The sequence below is a fragment of the Mycteria americana genome, chromosome 14 (assembly GCF_035582795.1).
Source record: "Mycteria americana isolate JAX WOST 10 ecotype Jacksonville Zoo and Gardens chromosome 14, USCA_MyAme_1.0, whole genome shotgun sequence".
In the NCBI taxonomy this organism is placed as follows: Eukaryota; Metazoa; Chordata; class Aves; order Ciconiiformes; family Ciconiidae; genus Mycteria; species Mycteria americana.
The window spans coordinates 18,338,259-18,361,214 of NC_134378.1; the positions used below are offsets into that span (position 1 = coordinate 18,338,259).

Here is a 22,956-nt window from a genome sequence, read left to right on the forward strand (position 1 = left end):
ACCCCCTAAAGGAACCCAACCACTGCCCTCTTGGTTCATTGTCTGCCGCTACCGTGATGGGTTTGGCTTTCTCTTCCCTGCAGTGGCCCTCCAAGAAGAGCAGGCAGCTGTAATCGCCCTCAGCCTCTTCAGGGCAGAACCACCCAGCTTCTCCTTGCGTGGCCTCTGCTCTCGGCACTTTGCTAGCCCTTCGCCCCTGATCGGGGAAGCCCAGGCTGAGCCGTGTTGCAGGCACGGCCTCGTCGGGGCGGAGCAGTGACCGATGCGGTGGTGAGAGCTTGGCTGGGCTTTCCTGCAGGCAGTCCCTAACGCTGGCCGGGGGGGGACGTCTGTGGTGAGCGGGGAGATGTGCTGGGTGGAGCGGCCTGGGGCTCGATGCACGGCGCTGTTGAAGCGCAGACCTTCCCTGGGTGGACCGGTCTTGCTTCAGCTTCCAGCCATCGATCTCGCCCTGTCCCTGGCTGTTGGATTAAAGAATCGTTCGCTACCGCCAGCCTCTTTTGGCCTAACGAGGTGAGGGTGGCTCTGGGGGTTCAAAGCCATGGTAGTTCTCTGACCCGGCTTTTCAGGGGTTTGGGAATTTCCCAGCTTTACGTCTAGAGTCCCCGCTGCCTCTGGACGGGCTGCAGGCACCGTGGAAGCCAGTCCTCCCCAGCTGCGTTTTGCTGTCCCAGAGGGAAACGGCTCCGGGGTGGGTTAGCGTTGCCTGGAAGCCTGTAATCCTGCAGCCTTGTGGGGCTGCGTTTCTCAGCACAGATCAAACAGGTCACGAGGTTTATTAGTTAAAAGCCAGGAGATGAGGAAGCGCCGTGGATCCTGGGTCCGTGTCACGCACGTGGCGCACTGCAGTCAGCAGCACCGGTGCCGCGGCAGTGCTGGTGCTGCTGTGTGGGCCGGAGCGGCCTGGCCCCGCGTGCTGCCTGCGCAGCCTGCCCCCGGTATCTCCACAGCTCTCCAGGGATGCTTTCAACAACAGAGACGAGGAGATCATTGACATCCTTCAATGACACTCGGGATGGCTGGGAACTCAGTCAGTGAAAGCAGCAGTTCGTAACACTTTTTTTTCCTTTTATTCATTATTTTGAGCCAAGGCAGGCTGCTCCTGAAGTTCAGGTGACCAGAGACACACACTGGTGCTGGGAAGTTCAGCAAACCTGCTCCTTGGTCAGTCTGTCCTCACCGAGTCCTTTGCCTTGCTCCCTCGGGTGATGGTCGAGTACCGTGTTACGTATTTAATTGCAGGAGCACGCTGGGACCCGAGCCCTGGTGGCAGAAGTGGGTGGGCTCTGGCTCCGGAGGAGCGCAGGGAGGGAGCGGCAGCTGGCGGAGGGGCCGGTGAGGGTGGAGGGGCCGGGGGCGCGTGGCCGGGACAAGGAGCAGGCTCTGCTCGCAGGACTGAGCTGCCCGATCCTCAAGGCAGCGAGACCAGCCGGCATGGGGCACCCCCATCAGCCCGGTGCCAAGACAGGACGTGACACTTCCCACCGAGACACTCGGTGGTGGCCGTCCCGCAGCGCTCGGGAGTGCTCGCTGCCCCGCTGAGCCTGTGCTGAGGGCAGGTGACCGAGGCCGGGCCAGCAAGGGCTGTGCGAGGGGCTGCGGTGGCGGGGCAGCCGGGGATGCAGCTGGGAACCGTGGGGGGTACGAGTGGGACTGGGGGGACGAGGTCAGCGGTCACACTGGGAACTGGACGTTGCCTGGTCCCCTGGAGTAAATCCTTCCAGACTCTGCCAAACCTTGATGATTTGAACCAAAGGGCCCCTCTCTGATGCTGCTCTGGGTGGCTCCAGCCCAAGCGGCTGCTCTGGCGCGGGATGGAGCTGCAGCCCAGCACTGTGCTCGTCAGGGTGTGGACAAGAATTACCTGGGCAGTTCACGGAGCTCAGCAAACAGGGTAGAGCCCTGCGTGGCAAAAAACCCCGTAATTTTCTTTTTAACCGGCATAGACACCCTGTCCTGCGCCCCGAGGGGGCTGAGAGCAGCAAGGTGTGACCTTGTCCCTGACGAGGGGCTGGAAACCCCCGGCAGCACCTGGCCTTGGGCACATCCCCGGGTCGGCTGTCACTGCGTGGGGTCCCCGCTGCCACCCCCGCAAGCGCTGCCGCCCGCTCTCCTGGCTGGCGGCGCAGCGGGAGGGAGGTTTGCCCCGTCGGCGCTGGCGAGGAATCGGCGCTGCCAGCCTGCCTTCAGCCCTGGGCAGCGGGGGGTCTCTGACGGCTGCTGCCCCTCGGGGGTGCTGGAAACACCCCTGCAAGATCTGCAGCCGGGGCCGGGGTTTGGCACGGGCTGGGAAGACCCAGCTGCGGAGAGGGATGTGCCAAGGGCTCAGCCGTGCCCAGCCTGGCTCTGGCAAGTGCCGCGGCCCCCGAGTGCCCCCGGCCCTGGCTCCCTGGGGCGCAGAAGCGCGGCGGGGTGGCTGGGCAAGCCCTGGCAGCGCCGAGCGTTTCTCCGCGCCCCGGGATCCCCGCGCTGCGGGCGACGCGCTGGGCCCGGGACGGGTGTGCAGAGCCCTCCCCGCTGGGCGCTTCACGCCTGAGGCTGCTTCTCCCGCTGGGGCCGAGCAGGAGACGCCCGTTCGCAGGGCAGGGGCGGGGAGAGGGGCTGCCCGTGCCGCGGGTGCCCTCAGGACCCCGCTCCGCGGCCGCCCCCTCCCGCGGGCCGGGGGCTGCAGGGCCCCGGGGGGAGGCCGGGAAGGAGATTCCTGCGGGCTGCCCGGGAGCGAAGGGGCCCGCAGGCAGCCGCCCCGCCCCGCTGCAGCCCGGCGGGGGCCCGGGGGACCCCGCTGCCCCCCCCCGGCTGCGCCCTGCGGCGCGGGCGGGCCCGGCCCTGCCCTGGCGGGGCTCCGCTCGCCGCCGGCCCCGGCCCCGGCCCCGGCCCCGGCCCCGGCCGAGCATCCGCCTCCCGCTCCGCGTTGCCAGGCCAACGCCGCGGAGGAGCTGCCGGCCCCTGCGCCGGGGCTGCCTCCGCAGCGTGGCGGGCAGCGCGCCCCACGCCGCCCCATGGGCCGCACGCCGCCGCCCTGCCTGCCGCCGCGGCGAGGGCCGCAGCCCGGCCCACCGGGGCCGCGGGACCGGGGCCCGACCCACGGCTCTGGCCCGCCCAGGAGCCGCGGCGCGGACCGCAGGTACGGGGGGGGGGGGGGGGGGAGCGGGCCGGGAGCCTGCTCGCCCACGGCCCGGGAGAGGAGGGGGGGGAGCGGCTGCAGGGCAGCGGGACCTACGGCCAGCAGAGCCCGGCGTCCGGAGCCGGCCCTGCCCCGGGGAACCGGCAGGCACGGGGAGGGACGAGCTGCACCCAGGACCTGGGCCCCCACCCTGCAGCCAGTCCCGTCCCCCGGGAAGGACGCCTGCCTCCCCCCACCCCCCCACCCCACGCGGAGGCCGGGACGGGGGCGAGTCCCAGCGCCGGCGGCACCAGCCGGAGCTCAGAGCCGGGCGGTGCCGGGCCTGGGAGGGGGCTGCCGCCGGCGCCCCGCTCCGCCGGCCCCGCTCTGCCACAGAGCCCCAGGGGCTGACCGGACCCGGTCTGTGGGGTGCAGCAGGGCCCGGGAACCTGCCCCGCTGAGCCCTCGCTCGCAGCGGCTTCCCTCTCCCCGCAGCCCAGCCGGCACCCAGCCAGCCCTGCGGGAGCATGGCCCAGCGGGACAGAGAGCAGGGGCCTCGGTCGACGGCACTCGCCGTCCCCGAGCTGGAGTGCAACATCTGCTACAGCCGCTACGACGCCCGCGCCCGCAGACCCAAGCTGCTCTGCTGCGGCCACCGCCTCTGCGCCAAGTGCCTGCGCAAGATGGTGGCGCTGGGGGACGCATCGCCCCGCCAGCTCCGCTGCCCCTTCTGCCGCCGGCACAGCCCGGTGCCCGGTGGGGACGTGCAGTGGCTGCAGGATGACGGCGAGGCGCTGGCACTGCTGACGGGCCGTGAGTGGGCCAAGAAGCGGGGTCTCCCCCGGTCCCCCGAGGTCCTCCTCTGCCCCAGCGTGCTGGAGCCCGTGCCTGGCCCCGACTGCCTGGTCGTCACCATCCTGGAGGTGCCGGAGGACGTGGCCCCGCCGGAGGGCCTGGGCAGGCTGGAGGTGGTGCGGCTGTACCGCCCCGCCAGCCTGGGCGCGCTGCCCTGCCACGGCCCGGGGCAGAAGTGCCACTCCTGGGGGTGGCAAGCCGTCCCCCGCTTCATCCTGGGCATCCTCTGCCTCCTTTACGTCAGCTCCCTGCCCTTCGGCATCTACCTCCTGCTCATTGAGCACCACAGCCTGGGCATCGTCCTGGTCAGCCTCGTGCCCTCCACCCTCCTCCTCTGCATCGTCTACAGCCTCTGCCAGTGCCTGTGCCGCGAGGTCTTCGGATTCCCCCACTCCTGACCCTGCACAGCCGAGCCCTGTGCCCGCGCCGGGGAGGCTCTGGGCACCTTGGAGCATTGTCCCTCGGGGTATGGGTGTTCCCTGACCCACAGCTGACCCACAGCGTGGTGGTGTGACTGGACCACGGGGAGACGCTCAGCGCCTGTTGCCTTCCCTTGCAGAACAGCGCGGGCTTTGCCAAGTGGGAGCTCACACCAGAGCAGCTGCAGGAGCTCGTTGCAGCCTACAAGCATTCAGGCCAGACCCTCACTTCCTTCTCCTCCTCCTCCTCCTCATCCTCCACAGCAAAGAGCGGGAGCTGGGCCGAGAGCAAAGCGGCAGCCGGGAGACTAATCCCGACTAAGGAAGCGCGAGTGCTCGGCGCCTAGCGCCGTGGCTGGAGGGGCCCCGGCAGCTGGCCGCAGCCCGGCGCCGGCAGGAGAAGGGCGGGCAGAGCCCGGGGGCTCCTGCGGCCGGGCTGGCACCAGCACAGCTCCGTGTCCATAGTGTAAATAGTTCTGTCCGTGGCGCCCGTGCTCCTCGCAGGGCTGCTCCCATCGCATCCGTGTTTCTTTCCCACGTGTGTGAGTCCCGTGTTCGCCGATGCTGTGTACCGTATAGGGGAGGGGCGGAGAAGAGGAGTTTCTTTGGTGTGTAAAGACGTCTTTGCAGCTGTTTTGTAGTCGTTGTGGTTTTTATGCGGAGCCTCTGGGCTTTATTTAACCTCCTTGGGTTTTGTTTTGTAAGGATTAATTTAACACCGCTAACCATTTTATTACTTTTATCAAGAAGAGCAAAGTCTATTTTTGATTTCTGTTTCCTAGTTCTTAGGAACATTAAAAGCCGGCCTACAGCTCTGCCCCGTGTCCGTGCCTTCCCGGGGCTCCTGGTCCCCTCTCCCTCGCCCCGCTTGTCACCCCGGGGCTGCACAGAGCCACCTGCCCCGAGCCCGGCCCTGGGGGACGGGGAGGGGTCTGAGTCCGGTCCCGGCAGCCCACTACCCCCCCCCCCCATCGTGTGCGGTGCCTCCCGCATGTCCCCATCAATGTGTGTCCGTGTCCATCTCTGTGCTGCCCCAGGGCGCAGCGCTGTGACGGCCACCCCAGCCCAGCGCCCCACGCGTGAGCCCACCCACAGGTGACCCTGAATGTCCAGGGAAGGGGAAAGGCGAGGAGGCGTCGGGATGGCACCGAATCGCCTGGAAACATTGCGGCTCTTCCTCCATCGAACAGGGGGAGCCCCCTCGGGGGCCCCAGCCGGCGGCGGGGCCAGCAAACCCCCGGCAGCCTGGCCAGGCACGCAGGAGGGTCCCGCTTCGGGCAGCGCGGGGACATCGCTGGGGGCGGAGGGGGCTGGGCAAGGGGCAGCCCGAGGGGCTCCGGACAGGACCTGCCCTGCTCCCCGGGGCGGTGGAGCCACCCACATCAGCGCTGGCAGTGGAGATGCCTTATCCCCGCCAGCACCTCCACATCCCCGCCACGGACGGGCAACACCAGGGGGTCCGAGACAGAGTCACATTTATTGATGCCCCGCGTCCCTCCCTGCCCACACCTCCCGCTCTCCTTGTCCGGGCAGCTTCTGGGTCCCGTGGCCGTCTGTCCTGCCCGACCACGGGGCTGTCCCCTCCCCAGGGCGACAGCCCCGGCCCCCACCTGGCCCTCGGGGACGGGACGCGGCCGCCCCCGCCCTACCCCTGCTCCAGCACCGCTGGCACCCCCTGGGGGCACCCACTCTCGCAGGGGGGAGATGCCAACATTGCCGCCACACTCCAGATCTTGGGTTTCTGGGGCTGCTTGCCCTGCCCAGGGCCTGGCCCCCCCTCGGGGCTGCCCCCGCACCCGTCCTGCACGGGGCTGGGGTCAGGGCCGGGGGGGGCACCCGGCGAGGCCCCCTCGCCCTCGCTGTCCTCGCCGTCCGAGGTGCCATGCGGTGCCCAGCCCGCCTTGTTCTCCTTCTTGAGGCGCCGGCGGGCGTTGGCGAACCACGTGGAGACCTGGGTGAGGCTCATCCGGCTGACCACGGCCAGCATCACCTTCTCCCCCTTGCTGGGGTAGGGGTTCCTGTGGTGTCGCGCCAGCCAGGCCTTCAGTGCCCCGGTGCTCTCCCGTGCCGCCACCGCCTTCGCCCGCCCCGGCTCTACAGGCAGGGGCTGCCAGCAGCAGGGTGGGCAGAGCCCGGTGCTGGGCAGCAGCCCCGGCGGCACCTCGTAGGCTGGTGAGACCTGGAGGGGGCACAGGGGTGTCAGGGCAGGACGGGGTGGGGGGCACCCACGGCCAGAGGAGAGGGGCTGGGGGACGTGGGGGCTCAGCCCTTCGCGCACGGGAAGGAGCAGAGCTGGGTCCTGCCTGTCCTCATCCTCTCCCGTGCCCGGCACTGCGTGCCCCAAGGTGCCGGGGTGCAGGAGGGGGCGGGGGGGGGGGGGGGGGCAGGGGGATGCCAGGGCGGTGCAGGGAACCTGGGACAGCAGCTCCCCAGCCCTGACCCCAACCACCCCACACAGCCCCAGCCCGGTCCCGGGAGGGGTCCCACATCCCGGCCCGCCGGGAGCTGCTGTGCGGCACTTACCGAGGGCGCCAGGAGGCTCAGGGGCGGCAGCAGGCTGTAGCCGGCCAGCATGGGGCAGGGACAGGGACAGGGCAGCAGGGCTTGGGGGGGTCCCTGCAGGGCTCCCCAGGGTCCCCTACAACCCCCCGGCTCTCGGCCTGGGCTCCCCTCGCCCCGAGGAGCTGCCATGCTGCGGGGAGAGGAGCCGGGGAGCTGGTCCCTGGCGTTTTATAGCTGCCGGGGTCCGCGGTGACTGACAGCTGATTAGGGGGTATTAGCACCCACGAGAGCGGCAGCAGGGATCTGGGGCAGCTGATACCACCCCCACCCCAGCTCTTGTCGGGCAGGGAGCATCCTCCCTGCCTGCCCGCCACCAGCCAGGACGTGTCCAGGACCCATGCCAGGGCCCCAGCCGCCCCCGGCCCCCCGGCCCTGCGTGGCCCCAGCACAGCCTGCGCAGCCCCCAGGGATGGGGCGCGGTGGCACCGGGGGCTGGTGCACGGGGCCCACGTGAACCCCAATGGCTCCACAGACACCCACAGCCGTGGGGACGCAGCACGCACGGGGACACACGTGGGACGCAGCACACGCGGGGCTCTACTGCAGTGCCAAGAACCGTTGGACCCCGTCCTTGACCCCGGCCCTGACGTGGCCCCGGGGCAGGGGTCGGCAGAGCCCCCCACGCTGCAGCGGGCTGGGTCGGAGGGCCGGGTGCTGGCGGGAGAACTCGTGCACAGCCCGGTAGGACGCGGGTGGCACGAGGTGCTGCCCCGGAGCCCGCTCCTCCTCCGGCTTGGCCAGGTCCTTGCCCAAGCCCCAGTGCCGCCGTGCCTGCAGCTGGACTCCCGGCTGCAGAGGGGTGAAGGGGCCCTGCAGCCCTAGGGACGGCCAGGGACCCTTTGCCTGGGTGGGGACTCGGCCCCACAGGCACCGGGGCGTTCCCGTCTGCCAGCGGAGTGGGGGCAGCGGGTGGGCAGGGCAGCAGTGGGCAGCTGTGCGAGGGGCCCCGAGAGCCCGCGACCCCCCGAGCTGCCCGGCTCCTGCCGCTGCGCCTCCCTGCTCAGACTGGGATTATCCCACAGGTTGTATCCATCATTAAATACCGACTAATAACGCTCTCAGGATATTAAATATGTAACAAACCCGCTTAGCACTGGCCGGGGACAGGAAGGGGAAGGTCACTGGTGCTAATGAGCCCTGCTGCATCCCCGGGCTCCCCGCAGGCCCCCGGTGACAGCAGAAGGTCCCAGGGCCGAGGTGCCAGCGCTGAGGGGCCCCGAGCCCGCGCGGCCCCGCTGTGCCCCACGGCCAGAGCCCCAGCAGCACCCGGAGCTCCCCCTGTGCAGCGGCCGGGAGCCCCGGTCCCTTCTGTCCCAGCACCGTCCCCACCTCGGGCTGGCCCTGTGCTCTCAGCAGCCCCAGGTGTGGAAGCCATGGGGCAGCCAGGGGCCTGTGCTGCCGGCCGGGAGGGGACGGCCGGGCCGGACGGCTGGGACCAGCCCCGGCCACGACCCCGCAGCGGCCCTGTAACCTTGTCCCCACGGGACTCCAGCCCTGATCAGCGCCGCCAGCCGCGCTGCGGATCCGCTTTATTAAATAATGGGGCTGTAATCTAGGAAAGCGCCTGTGGATTGCTGCGGCGTGCCTTAACCCCGCGTGGCCCAGCTGGAGAGGGAGGGCCACGGCCAGCCGCCGACGGACACAGCTGGACGGTGACCGAGACACGGCCGGACAGGCATAGCCACGCGCCGGCACGGCTGGGCACGGACAGGGCTGCAGCCGGACAGAGCCACGGCCAGGACAGAGCCACAACCGGCCCCGCTCGCCCCAGGGAGGTGCGGGGCCACCCACACCCCGCTTCCCCAGCTGGGGAGGGAGGGCGGGGGGTCCGGCCCAGGTGTCCGGCGTGCAGGCAGGCTGCTGCCTGCAGCCCTGAGGCAGGGGACGAGCAGTGGGCTCCCCGGGGACAGCGGGCACCCCCAGCAGCCAGGGAGGGAGGGTGCTGCTGTCATTTGGGGCAGAACACAGGCTCTGCCTTCGCAGCACAAGCCCTGGTGCCGTCCCCAGCCCCTGCACGAGCTGGACCGGGAGCCCGGCTGCAAGCCCGGTGATCACACCGCACCAGTCCCGCAGCCGAGGGGCTCCGGCCTCACGGAAGCTCCTGCTGAAGTTGGGTGGTTCCAGGCCTTTTTCCCCCTCTGCAGATAATCAGTTTAATGCAAAAGCATAGAACTAAAACTCCGAGATTAGCTGTTATAATCACATGTAAATACTTCCAGACAATCCGCTCAGGCAGGGGCGGCGTGTGTAGTTTGGGACAGAGTTACACGGGATTTAGGCTGTTTACCACTCGATTAATTTCATGACTCCAGCCCCAAACCCACTGTTGTACCAGATGCCCGGCTCACTTCCCACAAGTCAAGGTCACTCAGGCAGGAGGAAGCCGATAGCACAGGGGAGCTGCATCTGCCAGAGCGACCTGCCCGGCCCCAGCGCCAGGCCCTGGGACCCCCGCGCCCCAGCCCCGGAGGAGGCAGGAGGAAGGCCGGGCCTGCCTGTCCCCGCCGGCCGGGAGTGGGGCAGGGGCTGGTGCAGGACCGCAGACCCTCCAGGCAGGCGCAGGCGCAGGTTTCAATCCCTTTTTATTCATAAGCATAGTCAAAGCTTGAGAATGTCAGAATCGAACCCCGCCCACAACCACCTACGCACCACCTCCTGAGTCCATCCCTCTTCAGAAGAAAAATAGAACATCTTCCACCTATGATTCTTCCTACTCTGGGTTCCTCCAGTCCAAAGCCCTACTGCTGCCTGCCTGCAGGCCGGAGAAGCCAAGGGAGGGACGGCCGCCCTCACGCCAGGACTGCACGCCCCACGGCTGCGGAGCGGGGAGCGCAGGGCTGCGGCTGCACGCACGCCTCTCACGCCGTACCGCGCAGCTGCGCTCGGCCCCTCGGCTCGCTCCCAGGATCCTCGCGTGCCAGGCAGACGTCGATCCGAGTTTGGCCCACACAGACATGATTCAGGAAAAGGGATTTCAGACCATCAAGTGCAACAGGCAAAGAGATCGGCCACACGAGAGCGCTGCCGCCGCTCAGCCTGCCTCGGCTGTGGAGCAGTCTCTGCTGGAGACAGCTGCCCGTGCCAGGGAGGACGTGCAGGACCCTCGCGGCGCACGGCCGAGCGGCAGCAGGCCCCCGCCGCAGCGCGCTCGGGCACGTCCCTCGTAGCCCCGAAGCGATAAGGCAACTGCTGGCTGAGGAGGCTCCTGCCTGGTGCAGCTTGTCCTGCTCAGCACGGGTGTCCCAGCGCCAGCCGGGCCCGGCCCTGGTGCTAGTCCGCCAGCGTGATGACGTCGTAGTGGATCCCCTGCTGCAGCTGCTGGATCTGCTCGGCCGTTGCCTCGGCGGTGAACACGCCCTGCGCCTGGGCCATCGCAGCATCCGCCACTGCTGCAGAGGAGAGGGGGGTCAGTGCCTCCTCCCATCCAAGGGCAGGGCAGAGCAGGCGGCTTGCCCAGGGTCCCCCTCCACGTTCGCCACCTGCCTCCAGGGGAACGGGCAGGCGTACGACGCGAGCGCAAGGGCCACCACGCTCACGCAGGGCTCCAGCAGGGAGCCTGGCTCCGGTTAACTCTGCAAACACACATCAGGGCGTCTCCACCCTGTGGAAGCTGCTGCATCTCATCTCCAGGGGAAGGGAGCTGGTACCGGTCCAGAACGGACATGCTGGGACCAGCAAAGATCTCCCCTCAGACACCAAGGCTGGCCGCTCCCCAGAATCACGGGGACGCAGGCAGTAAGGTGGCAATCTAGCCTCGCCTACCCCAGCCCTTCCGCCAAGGGCCCCCGCCCCGCCACCCCTGCCGGCTACAGCAACCGAGCAGCCTCCGCAGGCAGAGCTGGGCCGCGAGCACGGCCTCTCAGTGGCTGCTAACGGGCGTCGCAAACCGCCCGGCAGCACTGGCCCCCGAGACCCGGAGGCAGGCGGGGCTGCCGGAGCTACGCCAGAGCTCGGCCCTGGGGCCCTGGTCCTACCTGAGACTGCCGAGTGTGCGGCTGCTTCCAGCTGCGCCTGGGTGACGAGCTGCTGCTCAGGCGAGACAGGCATGTACTGGATCTGCAGGGAGGAGAGAGCAGGAGAGTCCGGGAGGGGCAGGGTCCCTCCTGGAGTGCTGCTCTGGCCACAGCTGCTGCAGCGAGTCACCAGCCCTCCCTCTCCAGCTGTGTGCTCGGAGCCCATCTCACGGCAGCCCTGTCAGCTCCAGCCACCATGCCTGGCCCCTCACCTGCGGCTCCTGGAGGAACTGGCTGCCCTGCTCGTACTGGATGTGGGTGATCTGCCCATCCTGTACCTGGGGACAAGAGCCGCTGTGAGGCTGCGGGCATCCCTGCCCCTGAACAGAGTTGTGACTCAAACGGAGCAAGCCACGGGGGGCAGGAGGAGGCTGAGCCCCACACACGGCACCCTCATGAGCCCCATCCGCCACGCAAAGGCAGCAGACAAGGCTGAAGCTTACCTGGATGTGATGTCCCTCTGGGACAACAACGTACTCATGGGGAAGTAAGTGCTGTACACCATCCTGGGCAATGATGTACTGAACCTGCAAACACAGGGATTCAGATCCAAAAAAAGAGGTCACCGCTGCCCACCCCTCACACCGCAACAGGGCTGGTTCTTGTCTGTCTTCTGTGCCTGTTTCCACCCCACCTCTCCCCACTGTCCCCAGCTCTCCCCGCTCCCGCTGAGCAGAATCTTTCGGTTCCTGGGATGTGCCCCCCTCACCTGGTTGTCAGAGGTCACTAAGTGCTGTACTGTCTGTCCGTCGGCAGTTGTGATCTCCTGGATGTACGTGGCCTCCTCCTGCAGGTCAGCAAGAGCCCAGCGCTGTCAGTGGGGTGGGCCCGACCGCAAGCCCTCCGAGAGGAGGGAACCCGCACAGCTTGCAGGGAGCGGCCGCACAGGGTGGGAGGAGGAGATTGACAGGCTTGACTCACCTGGCTCGTGACGCTCTGCTCCTGCGCGACGATGATGTGTTCCTGCCCCAGGGCCTGCTGCAGTCGCTCGGGAGCCAGCACCGCCTGGCCGGACTGCAGAGCCGCTGGAAAGCGGAGAAAGCCGGTGCGGACACTGCTGGGGCTGCTGGCCGGCCCCGCTCCCGAGCGGCCCCTGCCAGGTGCCCACCCCAACGAGGAGCACAGGACAGTCTCTTAGCTCTGCTCACAGAAGGTCAGAAGCTAAACCAAACTCTCCCACCATGACTAAACTATAGGTCACCGTGGGCAAAACGCAACCTCCAAATCAGACCGTGAACTCCGCTTCCCGTTTCAGCCATGAGCTGCTCACAGCACCGCTGCTCCCGCAACGCACTGATCTACTGGGACCTGCTTAGAGGAAACACTGGACCCCCAGTTCTGCACAGAACCGCAACGGTCAGCGCCTCACCAGGAGAGCTCCCTGCACCCAGCCCCCTCGTCTTTGCACCCACCCAGTCCTGCCACCACCGGCAATCCTAACCCTCAGCAGGAATCTCCTGGCCCTGACCCATCTCAGCCCCGCTCGGCCCACAAGCTGGGCGAATCCCCGCATGGGGCTCTGGCCACAGGAAACCCGCAGGTCACCCCAGTCACAGGGACACATCTTACTCTGCAGGGTGGCCAGCGTGTCCTCGTCGCTGTTCAGTATGATGGTCTGCTGGGCAGCAGCTGCAGGCGCCCCCGGCCTCTTCCCCTCCGAGCTGTGCAAACGCTGCATGTGGAACTTGAGGTGCCCATTACGGTTGAACCTACGGGAGGAACGAGAGTGAGGTGGAGTTTGCCATGGGCAGCACAGGGCCCCTGTGCTTTCTGCAGAGACCCAGGCCATGGGCGCCATGAGCACGTCCTACGACATGGCCTGTCCCAGCTCCCAAAACGCTTCCGTCAGGCCCAAGTACTGAACCTCCCCGTGCAGAAGTTCCTTGGAGACGAAGCTGGGTCCACCTGCAGCAGGAACTGCTCTCAAGGGCAGAGTCCCCTCTAACAGGGGACCACTCCCGGGGGTAGGGTCAGGGCAGGCAGCTCTCTGCCAGTATCCTATCTCCTCTTGAGCCTTGGAGAGCTCTAACAGGGTCTCCTGAAGCAGCAACAACCTCGCAGGCTTCACTCACCTCTGCCCACAGATCTGGCAGGCAAAGGGCTTCTCGTTGGTGTGCGTCAGCATGTGCCTGCGCAGGTCCTTCTTGTTCTTGGAGGCAAAGCTGCAGTGGGTGCACTTGTGTGGCCGAAGGCTGGCGTGCTGGACCATGTGGCTCTGGGGGCAGAAGCACAAGCGCGGGGTCAGAAAGCCCGTGTTTCTCCAAACCTCTTGCTCCCAGGGCTGCTCTGTGCCAGGGAACCTACCCGAACCTCCGGCCAGAGGGCTGCAGTGAATGGACAGTCGGGACACTTGAAGGTGCTGGGCCCAATGTGGGCTCTCTTGTGACTCTCCATTTCTGCTCTCCCTGTGAACATGGCTGTGCAAATCTTGCATGAAAACTTTTTGGCTGTGGAAATCTTGCACGAGAGCTTCTTGGCCGTGGAAACCTTGCACGAGAGCTTCTTGGCCACGCCTTGGAGTGCAGGCCACTTGACCTTTGGGGATGAGATCTCCTGCCCCTCAGAGGCTGGGGATAAAGACGAGTCCTTCTGGAGCTGCCTGGTGACACACTGCACTAGGGGCCACTTGACGCCGGCGGGCTGTGCCTCCTGGCCCTCCGCAGGTGAGGGAAAGGCAGCGTCCCCGCTGAGGGGCTGAGAGAGAAACACCCAGTCACACCTGCTCACACTGCTGCCTGAGACGGGGAGAAAGCTCAGCTCCTTACCTCAATGTGATGGAACTGGCTCCCCGGAACACCCGATGACATGATATAGTGATTGTTATGGTCCTTCAGGGCCTCCTCTGTCATCACAGCTTCGCTCACCACAACCGCATGGGAGGTCTCCGCAGGGCTCTCCTCCTCGCTGCTGGAGAGGACAGGGTCAGGGAGGATCTGCCTCGTCCTCCTCACCACTAAAGCCTCCTCATTTGAGGTCAGAAGTGCCTCCGTCTCCCCGCTCCTCCCATACAGCTGACCTGTACAGCGTGCCTGGAGCCTGAATCTCCTCACTGATGGGTGTGATGATGCTGTACTCTGTCGTCCCACCAAAGGGGATAGTGATCTGCTGCAGCTCCGAGCCACCCAGGGTCGCCTCCTCGTAAGCCTCCTGCACCAAGGTCTCCCCAGGCTCTGCCACGTGCAGCGTCACCAACTTCTGCTGCTGCTGCTCCTCAGAGTCCATCTCTGCCCCCTCCTCCTGTGCTTGCGGCTCACAGGGGACCTGCGCTTCTCCTGAATCGCTCGGCTTCACCACTGCCACCTGCGAGGGGACAGCAGCTCAGCCGGAGGAAGGCAAGGCTCCGCAAGACACGCCCTGAAGCGGAACAGGGCTGGGCGCTGCGGAACGACTGTGGAGGGCTGGGAAGCCTCCCCCTGCCACCCCGCGGCAGGCGCAGCACCCCCTCAGCCCTCCTCACCTGCAGCGAGCCCGTGGCCAGCTCTCGCTGAGCGCTCACGTTCAGCAGGAGATCCAGGGCAGTCTGTGTGGCCAGTTCTGCTGATCCAGCCACATCTGTCAGGGTCCGAAGGAGAGGGTCAGGCACACGCTCGCCCACCTCCTCCCCATCCCCACCCCCTTCCCTGGGAGCTCACTCACCTTGTTCGTAAATGATGGTGGCCCCTCCCAGGGAATCCTGCGAGAGGATGGGGGGCTCTGCTCCCGGGATGGCCTGGACCGCATGGTAGGTGACGGAGCCAAGAGGCGCCTGTGTGAGAGAGAGAGCTGACAGCACGGCCGGGGCCAGCGAGCACCAGGAGGAGCTGGGGCGTGGGCAATGGCACTCACCGGCGGACTGGCCTCTGGCTCAGCCGGGGCCTGCACCTGGCTGTGCTGCTGCTTCAGCTCCTCAATCTGCTGCAGGGTGAAGAAGGGGCAGCGGCGGCAGGGTGGCTCCTCGGGGTGCCTCTGTGCCCACTCCTCGAAGGAGTCGGCGTGGCGGCAGTGCACGTGGAGGCGCAGGTTCTTCTTGTGCTTGGTGGTGAAGTGACAGAACTCGCAAGCAAACGGCTTCCCTCCTGCGGGACACGGGAGGCGGGAGTCAAGCAGGGGGTCCCCAAGGGACGGCAGGGAAAGCAGACATGCTCTGACCGCCTCCTGGAGAAGCAGGGGTGCAGGACATCGGGGCACAGGGCAAGCAGGCAGCTCCTCTCACCCGTGTGCTTGACAGCCATGTGCGAGATCAGGAAGTCCTCCCGGAAGGTGGAGTACTTGCAGAAGCTGCACTTGTAGGGCTTGTCGTTCATGTGCGACAGCTGGTGGTTCAGCAGGACCTTTTTGTCCTCACAGACGTAGTCACAGAACTCACACTTGAACCTGCCAGGACAATGCCGCCTGTCACACGGGCAGCAGGGACCTTCTGTCCTCCCCTCTGAGGGTGAGCCAGGACACTGTCTCTACCACGGCACGCCACAGGCTGTTGCCAGGCTCCTACCTGCGGTTGGCAATGGCCTGGATGTGCGTCAGCAGGTGCATCTTGAAGGTGTAGCGCTTCTTAAAGGACTTCCCGCACTGCAGCGGAACAAAGCAAAGCAGCATTCACCTCCCATCCAGCCTCACTCGCCGCCAGCCCTTCCCCAGGCTGTGTCCCCCTGCCTCACCTTGTCACACATGTGTGGTTTCTCCGTGCTGTGTGTCTTCATGTGCTGCGTAAGCCTCTTCTGCATGGGGTAGATACGGTTGCATACGGGGCACGGGAAGGAGTTCAGCTTTGGGGGCTGGAGGGAGAGCGCGAAGATGAGCCCACCTGGGAAGAGCTCACCAGTTTCCTTACCCTCTCCCCACTGCAGGACCTGGGCTGCCTTTCCTCAGGTGATCCAGAAACACTGCCTTCAACGAGGCACCAAGAATTTGTGGAAGACCCAGACATGCCTCTTCCCATATAACAGTGCTGAGAGACAAGCCAACAGGGTACTCAAACTCACCGGATCAGCTCTCTTTTTCCTGAAAAAGAAAGAAGAAAACCCCTTTGTGTCAGCCACATCCCAAGTCCAAGCTCCCTTTTACCCAGACACCAAAACCACCCGTTTTGGAAAGGGCCAGAGGTCAGGGGAAGGGGCGGCCGTGGCTGCCCTCCCAGGGCAGGAGGAACAGTGTTGGTGCCGTTCAGCCAGGCTGCGAGACAGTCTCCAGGACTGCACTTCCCTTACCTGTCCCGGTTGTGCACTGTGGAGTGCCGGATGACATCCTTCTTGTACACGCTGGTGTAATTGCACTCCTCGCACTTGTAGGGCTTGCTGCCCACATGGTTGAACATGTGCTCCTGCAAGAAGCAGAGCGGGGGCCATGAGATCTGGGGCTACCAGCAACCCTTGTGGGTAAGGGAGCAGGACAGACGGCACTAACCTTGAGGGAGGACCAGCGCCGGGAGCGGTAGCTGCACTGAAGACACTTGAAGAGCTGCGGGTCGTTGGCCTCGTGCGAGTTGACGTGGAAACGCAGATCATCGTGCGTGAGGAAACGTGAGCCGCAGATCCGACACAGGTAGGGCCTCATCAGGGGCTTGGGTGACTTGTAGTAGTACCTGCGGAAACAGGACCGGGCTCAGAGCTGTGGTGGCAAACAGGGGCTGGACCGGCCCTGGGCACAGGCCAGAGGGCCCAGCACCGGCTCGGCACACACCCCTCACCTGCGCCCCATGTACTTGCGGTATTTCTTGCCCAGAAAGCGGCGGGAGGGCCGCCCGCGCCTCCTGGGGATGATGTCTGCCTCCTCTGGGCCCGTGTTGGAGGAAGGGTCCTTGTTTTCGGAGTCGGACTGGCTGATGCTGGGCTCCGCCAGGCTCTCGCTGGTCCCGTTCTCCAGGCCAGAGGAACTGGCTGCTTCCGAGTTCTGCAGCTCACGGCTTGGTGTGCTTTGGGACGTCACCAAGGGCTCCACTTCCCCTCCTGCTCGACAGAACACAACACAGTCCCGTCACACACCCTTCCTACGGGCTCCCGGGAACTCGCACACTGCTCCCTGCTCCAGCCCAGCAAGGGGCTGCTGCCGCCTCCCGCTTCCCTCACCTTCAGGCACGTCCTGGGGCATGTCCTCCAGACGAGGAAACTTGCGGGGTCTCCCCGGGCGTCGACGCGGCCTCTCCTCGCTGGATGTGGGGACAGTGCGGCTGTACTTGGGCTGTCGCCCACGGGGCTCATCCTCAGCTGGGTTATAGTCACTGTCCTCTGGAGGTAAGTGGCCCAAAATATCAGAGAGAGACTGGGAAAAGACTAAGCTACATAAGGCGTGGGGAGGACGAGTCCTACCTTCAGGGTCATCAATAGCACCAGCGTCCATGATATCATCATCTTCTTCTTCTTCTGTGACCTCCTCCTCTGCAGTCTTTGGAGTGGCCCCCCCCTTTCGTGGACGTGCTTTCTTCAACGCCACAGCTGAGCCCGCTGCCACAGACAACAGAAGGAAAAGTCTTTACCAGACTGTACTGCCCAACAGGTCCTTACACTCCTCCCCTTGTTTCTTCCGTGGAGAGAGCAGAGCCCGTCTGCAGCAAGACAAATTTTCCTCGGCCCTTAGCGCACACCTGGCTGGAAGTGCCGTTCTTTCATGTGGTTGATTAGCGTTTTCTTGGAGACACTCTTATACTGACACATCTTGCACTTGAACTGCTGCACCACCACCACCTCCATCATCTCTTCCAGGGTCTCCATGTCCGGCTGGTCCAGCTCCTCCCCACCATCTGCCTCTCGGGCCTGATCCGGCCGTGCAGGCAGCTCCAGCACTTCCAACTGCTCGGAAGGGTCTGAAGGGCCGGGCTGGTCAAGGCATGTGGAGGTAGGTCCATCAGCAACCGCTTCTATCGCCAAGCTATTGGCCAGAGCAGAAGTGGCCATCTGGGACACCATGGGGGCACCTGAAACACCAAAACCACCTCAGCCAAGGAGCAGACCCTTACCTCCATCCAGGCTGCACCCACACCTGGGGCACAGGGCTGAACACGAGCTCAGTGACAAGCTCCCAACAGTCAGCACATCCACGGGGACTCTGGTACAGGCACTGTGGCCGATGCAGCTGGGACACCCGCTCCAGGCCCCGCTCTCGCAGAAAAGGCTCGGGGGCAGAGACAGCCACCACCGGACGCCCCAGGGCGCACCCTTACCATCATCGGGCCCCTGCAGAATGAGGTACTGCGTAGTCTCCGCACCACCATCCTCCGCGCTGGTCACGGCGATGCAGCCTGGGAGGAAGAGGAGAGCAGAGTGGTAACTGCCAGACGCGGGGGCTGTAGAGTCACTGGGGTTCGCTCAGCTTCAGGTACAAGTGGGAAGGGGCGAGGAAGGTCTGGCTCCAGGGACGGAGCCCACCCTGGGCTGCTAGCACCGTGGCTGGAGGAGCAGCCAGACAGAGGGAGGGCTGTCCGGCAGCTGCAGCAGCCACGAGCTCCTCATCAAACCCTCCAGCTACTGCAGTAAAGCAAGAAGAGAATCCCCCGCTGATCGAGGTGCATACGTGTGCGTGTACACACTTCCCCCTCACCGCCCAAGGTCTGGCACAGCAGCAGCTCCCTTCCCCAGCCCCAGTACCCCGAGCCATTTGCATGCGGGGCGCTCCAGAAGGGGAGCAGGCAGGTCTGCCGCGCGCGCGAGCAGCGGGGAGCATGCACTCACTCTGGATGATGTCAGGCCCAATCGTGGACTCGATGATTTTGTCGATAGCAGAACCTAGGTCCGAGGAAGTGGATGCGGTGGAGTCTGACACGATCGTGGCTCCATCGGTGATGACGCTGGAGTGGACCAGGACTTGTGGGGACTCTGACACCATGATGGACTGGCTCACAGTGGAGACACTGGAGACCAGGGTGGACTGGGCGATGGAGGATGAATCTGGCAGGTAAATCCGGGGAATGGCATCTGTGCTGGAGCTGCTCTCCGACACCTCTTCCTGGCGGAAAAAAAAGAGGCAGAAGAGCTCAGCCGAGAGACCTTTGCCAGGCCAGGCCCTTGGGGGAGCCAGCGTACGCAAACGACGGCGGGGTATCACCGCAGAGCTGCCAGGAAAGGCAGCAGAGTAATTCCTTTGGTATTGCCAAGCGCCCTGGATCTCCAGGGCTGCTCCGGCTACCAAGGAGAGTTCCCCTCCTCAGACCGGCCAGCAGACACCCGACCGGTAGCGTAACAGCGCCTGCCAAGGCTGCTGAGCTACAAGAGCTGATCCTGAAGCTCGGTTTGCCAGAAGCGTCTAGAGAAATCCTCAGGAAGCAGAGCCACAGCCGCCCTCCCCTCCCCAGGCTGACTGCCGCCCCGTCCGCCCCGTGAGCTCCTACCAAGGAGACCCCGCTGCTGTCGGAGCTCTGGCCCACGCCGGAGTCATCCGCCCGGGAGAGGGGGCCGGGGGCCGAGGCGGCGTCGCTGCTGTCCGCCGACACGGCCTCCGAGGTCCCGACGCCCAGGCCGCTCTCGGAGGGCTCCTCCCGCGCCGCCTGCGGGGCCGCGTCGCTGCTGCTCTCCACCGCATTCTCCTCCATGCCCGCCCTGCCCGGGCCGCCTAGGCTCGACCTGAGGGGGGAGGCCGCCGCCGTCAGGGCCGCCGCCCGCCGCCCGCTCCCCGCCGCTCCCCGGGGCGGCCGCGGCGGGGGTCCCGGCTCCGCGCAGCCCGGCCCGGGGGCCGGGGCCGCCGCTCGGGGCACCCGCGGAGGGGCCGGAGCTGCCGCGGCGCCATGCCCGGGGGGTCCCGGCCGCCCCTCGCGGGGGGCCCCGGCGCCGCCGGTCCCGTCATGCCCCGCGGCCCTGCCCGGCCCCCGGCCGCCATCTTGCCGCGGGGTCCCCCCCGCCGCCTCCGCGCGCGCGCACACGGCGGGGCGGCCCCGGTGCGCCGGGGCGGGGAAGCCGCCGCCGCAGCGGGGCGAGGGGGCCCGCCGCCGCCGCCGCCCGCCCGCCGGCCCGCGCCCTCACCCGGCCCGCCGCGGCCCCACCGCGCCTCCGCCGGAGCCGGCATCACGGCGGCCGCCATGCCCCCCCGCCCTCGCGCCGCGCAGCGGTACGGTCGCGCGGGCCCCGCGCCGGGACTACTTACCCCGGCCCCCCCGCCCCGCCCGGGGCGCCGGCCGCCCCGGGGACGCGCTCCTCGCTCCGCCCGCCGCCTCCCGGCACCGAGCGGCGCCGCCCGCCGCCCGCGGGCCGGGGGAGGCCTCGGCGACCCGCCGGGGACTACTTTCTCCGCGGAGGGATCACGGAGACGGTGGCGCGACTCTGCGTCATGGCGTCACGAAGCGGCGCCCGGGCCCTGAGCGTCGGCGTCGCGCCGGGTTGCGCCCGTCACGTGACGAGAAGGCGGAAGCGGAAGTGGCAGCGGCGGCCGGGCCCGGGGCCTGGGGCTCCGGGCCCGGCCGCTCCGCTCCCGGCTCGGCCCGGCCCGGCCGCGCTGGCCGTGCCCTGCGGCCCCCCCTCGCAGCCCCCAGTCGGAGCCCCGTCTCGCCGCGAGCGCAGCGGGGGCTCTGCGGCACCGTCCGGCACCGCGGCTCGGCCCGGCCCTGTACTGTCCCGGCGGCGCGTCCCCCCAGCCGGCGGCCGCATCTCGGGCGGTGCCGTGCAGCCCCGGCGCTCCGGTTCCCTTTCTGTTGCCCGCGGTGGGCACGGAGCCCGGCGCGGCTCTCGGTCGCTTCTGCGGGCTGAGCTGGGGCTGCCTTTCCCCGGAGCGACTGTGGCCGAGCTGCGGGGGCCTCTGCCGTGCCCTTCCCGCAGGGGCCCGGGGCCCTTACCGTGCTCAGCCCCGGCGGCCGCGCAGTCTCAGACATTTAGGCACTTTTTCCCTCGTTCCCTGGTGTGGGAATGGCGCCTGGCGGCTGATGTAGGTTTGCTCTGTCTTATGGAAGCCAAACTTGCCTCTTTTGATGGCGGTTCTGAACGACAGCCATCTTCCTCGGTTCGCTTGCTGACAAAGCCCTCATCTGGGTCGGTTTACACCCCACCGCAGATGGCGATGGGCACCCGGTTTGGCAGCCCGGCTCGGCTGGGCTGGCGCTGGCAGCACCTCCAGCGCCCATGCTCGAGGTGCACAAGCTGGGGGGCTGCGAGGGGCTGGCCGGGGGCTCCCCGCACGCCGCGGGCGGTGGGGCGTCCCCGCAGGGATGCGCTTAGGAGCCTGCTGCTGCCCCAGCGCTCTCGCGGTGCCGTTGAGCGCGGTGGCGTGCCGTCTCCTCCAGCTGAGCTCAGTTGTGGACGGAGAGCCTGGGCTCAGCCTCTTCTGGCTGAGGCCCCTGCTCCAGCTGGGCCCTGCTCCGCGCTGACGTCTTTAACGAAACCCTGGCTTGGGTGGCTCCTTGCTCTCACCGATGTTTTTTCACGTTGCAGTGCTCTACTGAGAACGTCTCTGTCCCGGGTTTGTTCTGGGAGAAAGGCAGCCGCGTTCTGCCTGCGCTCTTCTGAGGCTGGGACATGTTTGGGCTGAACCTGGCTGCTCAGTCCCCGTGGAAGGGACGCGCTTGCTGAGTGAGGGGGCTGAGGCTCCGCATCCCGGCTGCGCCGGGGGTCCTGGGGCCGCTGGGACTGAGTCAGCCCGCAGTGCGGCTCTGTCCGGAGCAGGTCCGGGTGGGCAGTGGCATTGTCTTGCTGGCCAGAACGGCTGGTACAGAGCTGGTGCTGACAGGGTGCCAGCTGCAGAAGGACAGACGGTGTCTCGTCTGGCACAGTCTGCGAGTGCGGAGTTAGCCTGCCAGAAATCCGAGCGGACGGGTGTTGGACGAGCGGGGTGGGCTGGATCAGCACTCTGCGTCATTTGGTGGTGGTGCTTCTGGTCCAGGGCGAGGAGGGTGATGGCCGGATTCATCCCCTCTCAGCCCGGGGCTCCTCTGTGGGGCTCTGCGGGTCCCTCGCGTCCGTCCGGCCCCTCCTGCCCCGGGCGAGGCTTCCCGGAGGCGTGTGCCCGGTAGAGGCAGCAGAGGAGCTGCCGCTGAACCACCGGCCTGGTGCGCATGCATCTTCCAGCTCTTTTTCAAGCTAATTAAATACATCCTTGAGAGGTTTATGCCCTCGTCTGTCACGGGATGACAGCATCAGTGAAACCCATCCCCGGGCTGGCGGGAGCCGAGAAGGGGCTGGCTGCACGAGCGCTCCTGCCGCAGCAGCGCTGCCTGCCAGTGACTCGGGTGCCGAGTCCCCGTGCGCAGCCGGCTGCTGCCATCGCCGTCGTGCCAGAAGCCGAGAGAGACCAAGGGCTTGGGGTTTTTCTCCCATTGTTCCTCTTTAAAGCAACCCTGCATAGCTCTGCAGTTGTGGGGGGTGGGGGGGAAGCGGAGCCGGGGAGGACGCGGGGGGCTCCTGTGGACGGTGTCCCCTCTCCAGTGTCCTAGCCCTGTAGCTCACGCCGGAGGAGTCCAGCGCTGTCTGTGACCGGCCGTGGGGCCGGCTCCGTCGGTGGGCTTGGGGCATCCCTGTGCTCCCCGTTGGGGGAAGCTCCACATTTCTGTCAGGGGGGTGGGTTGGAGGAACCCCTGGCAAAAGCTGCCTCCCAGGCAGAGGAAACGGGATGGATTTGTGTTGGGCTAGCAGGTTTCCTCTCTTTTTGTCTTCAGGCAACTGCTGTCTGAGACAAGCAAAGGATTTTCCCGACAGATGATGGTTCCAGGGCAAAGCAGCCTGACCTCTGGGAGCCTCAGGGGCTAGTGCGGACCCTCCTGATGCTGGCTCGACCGATGGAAAGTTTCTTAAAGCTTCCCTGTTACCCTGCCGAGATACCCCGTGTCCTCTGTCTCAAAGGATTGTACCAGCGGGAGCTTTGCTGAGATGGGTAACCTGCTATTTTTAAAAATGCTGTGTGCCCCCGAGCAGGGGTGAGCAGAGAATTTCCAAGCCAGGCAAAGCACAGCTCCCGTGCTCTGCTCTGGAGGCACGGCTCCTCGCTGATAATGCTCTGCCATTGCAGCTCCTGTGCCTGAAATTGTTTCAGGGCCAAAGAAAACACAAAGAAATCTCGGCAAGAGGCTTAAGAGAATCCAAAAATGGATGCGGCACGCACTGGATGTGTGTCCAAA

The 22,956-nt window shown here is 66.5% G+C and overlaps 2 protein-coding genes across 8 annotated transcripts; one reads left to right on the forward strand and one right to left on the reverse strand.

The window, feature by feature from the left end:
* The first annotated feature begins 2,827 nt into the window (after positions 1-2,827).
* On the forward strand, positions 2,828-5,171 carry LOC142417075 (E3 ubiquitin-protein ligase RNF182-like). Of its 2 annotated transcripts, XR_012777876.1 has the most exons (3): positions 2,828-3,124; positions 3,599-4,424; positions 4,518-5,171. XR_012777876.1 is itself a non-coding variant. In XM_075517388.1 (2 exons), the coding sequence occupies exon 2, from the start codon at positions 3,631-3,633 to the stop codon at positions 4,354-4,356; it is 726 nt and encodes a 241-aa protein (XP_075373503.1). In that variant the 5' UTR covers positions 2,828-3,124; positions 3,599-3,630; the 3' UTR covers positions 4,357-5,171. The 2 variants fall into 2 exon arrangements, 1 of the variants encoding a protein (XP_075373503.1); XM_075517388.1 differs by having other exon boundaries at positions 3,599-5,171.
* A 4,333-nt stretch (positions 5,172-9,504) lies between these two features.
* On the reverse strand, positions 9,505-19,972 carry ZNF335 (zinc finger protein 335). 6 transcript variants are annotated; one of them, XM_075516848.1, is made up of 28 exons: positions 19,880-19,972; positions 19,252-19,483; positions 18,596-18,869; positions 18,088-18,165; positions 17,512-17,841; positions 17,237-17,371; positions 16,997-17,155; positions 16,633-16,876; positions 16,335-16,512; positions 16,139-16,251; positions 15,914-15,932; positions 15,590-15,706; positions 15,424-15,500; positions 15,145-15,305; positions 14,778-15,007; positions 14,589-14,697; positions 14,410-14,504; positions 13,969-14,252; positions 13,718-13,856; positions 13,257-13,646; positions 13,025-13,167; positions 12,522-12,661; positions 11,874-11,977; positions 11,662-11,739; positions 11,396-11,479; positions 11,165-11,230; positions 10,914-10,995; positions 9,505-10,328 (listed from the first exon to the last, which is right to left on the reverse strand). In XM_075516848.1, the coding sequence occupies exons 2-28, from the start codon at positions 19,450-19,452 to the stop codon at positions 10,210-10,212; spliced, it is 4,149 nt and encodes a 1,382-aa protein (XP_075372963.1). In that variant the 5' UTR covers positions 19,453-19,483; positions 19,880-19,972; the 3' UTR covers positions 9,505-10,209. The 6 variants fall into 6 exon arrangements, with proteins under 6 accessions (XP_075372963.1, XP_075372962.1, XP_075372964.1 ...); XM_075516847.1 differs by having other exon boundaries at positions 13,718-13,859; XM_075516849.1 differs by having other exon boundaries at positions 13,718-13,859; positions 14,589-14,661; positions 16,618-16,876.
* Positions 19,973-22,956: the final 2,984 nt, after the last annotated feature.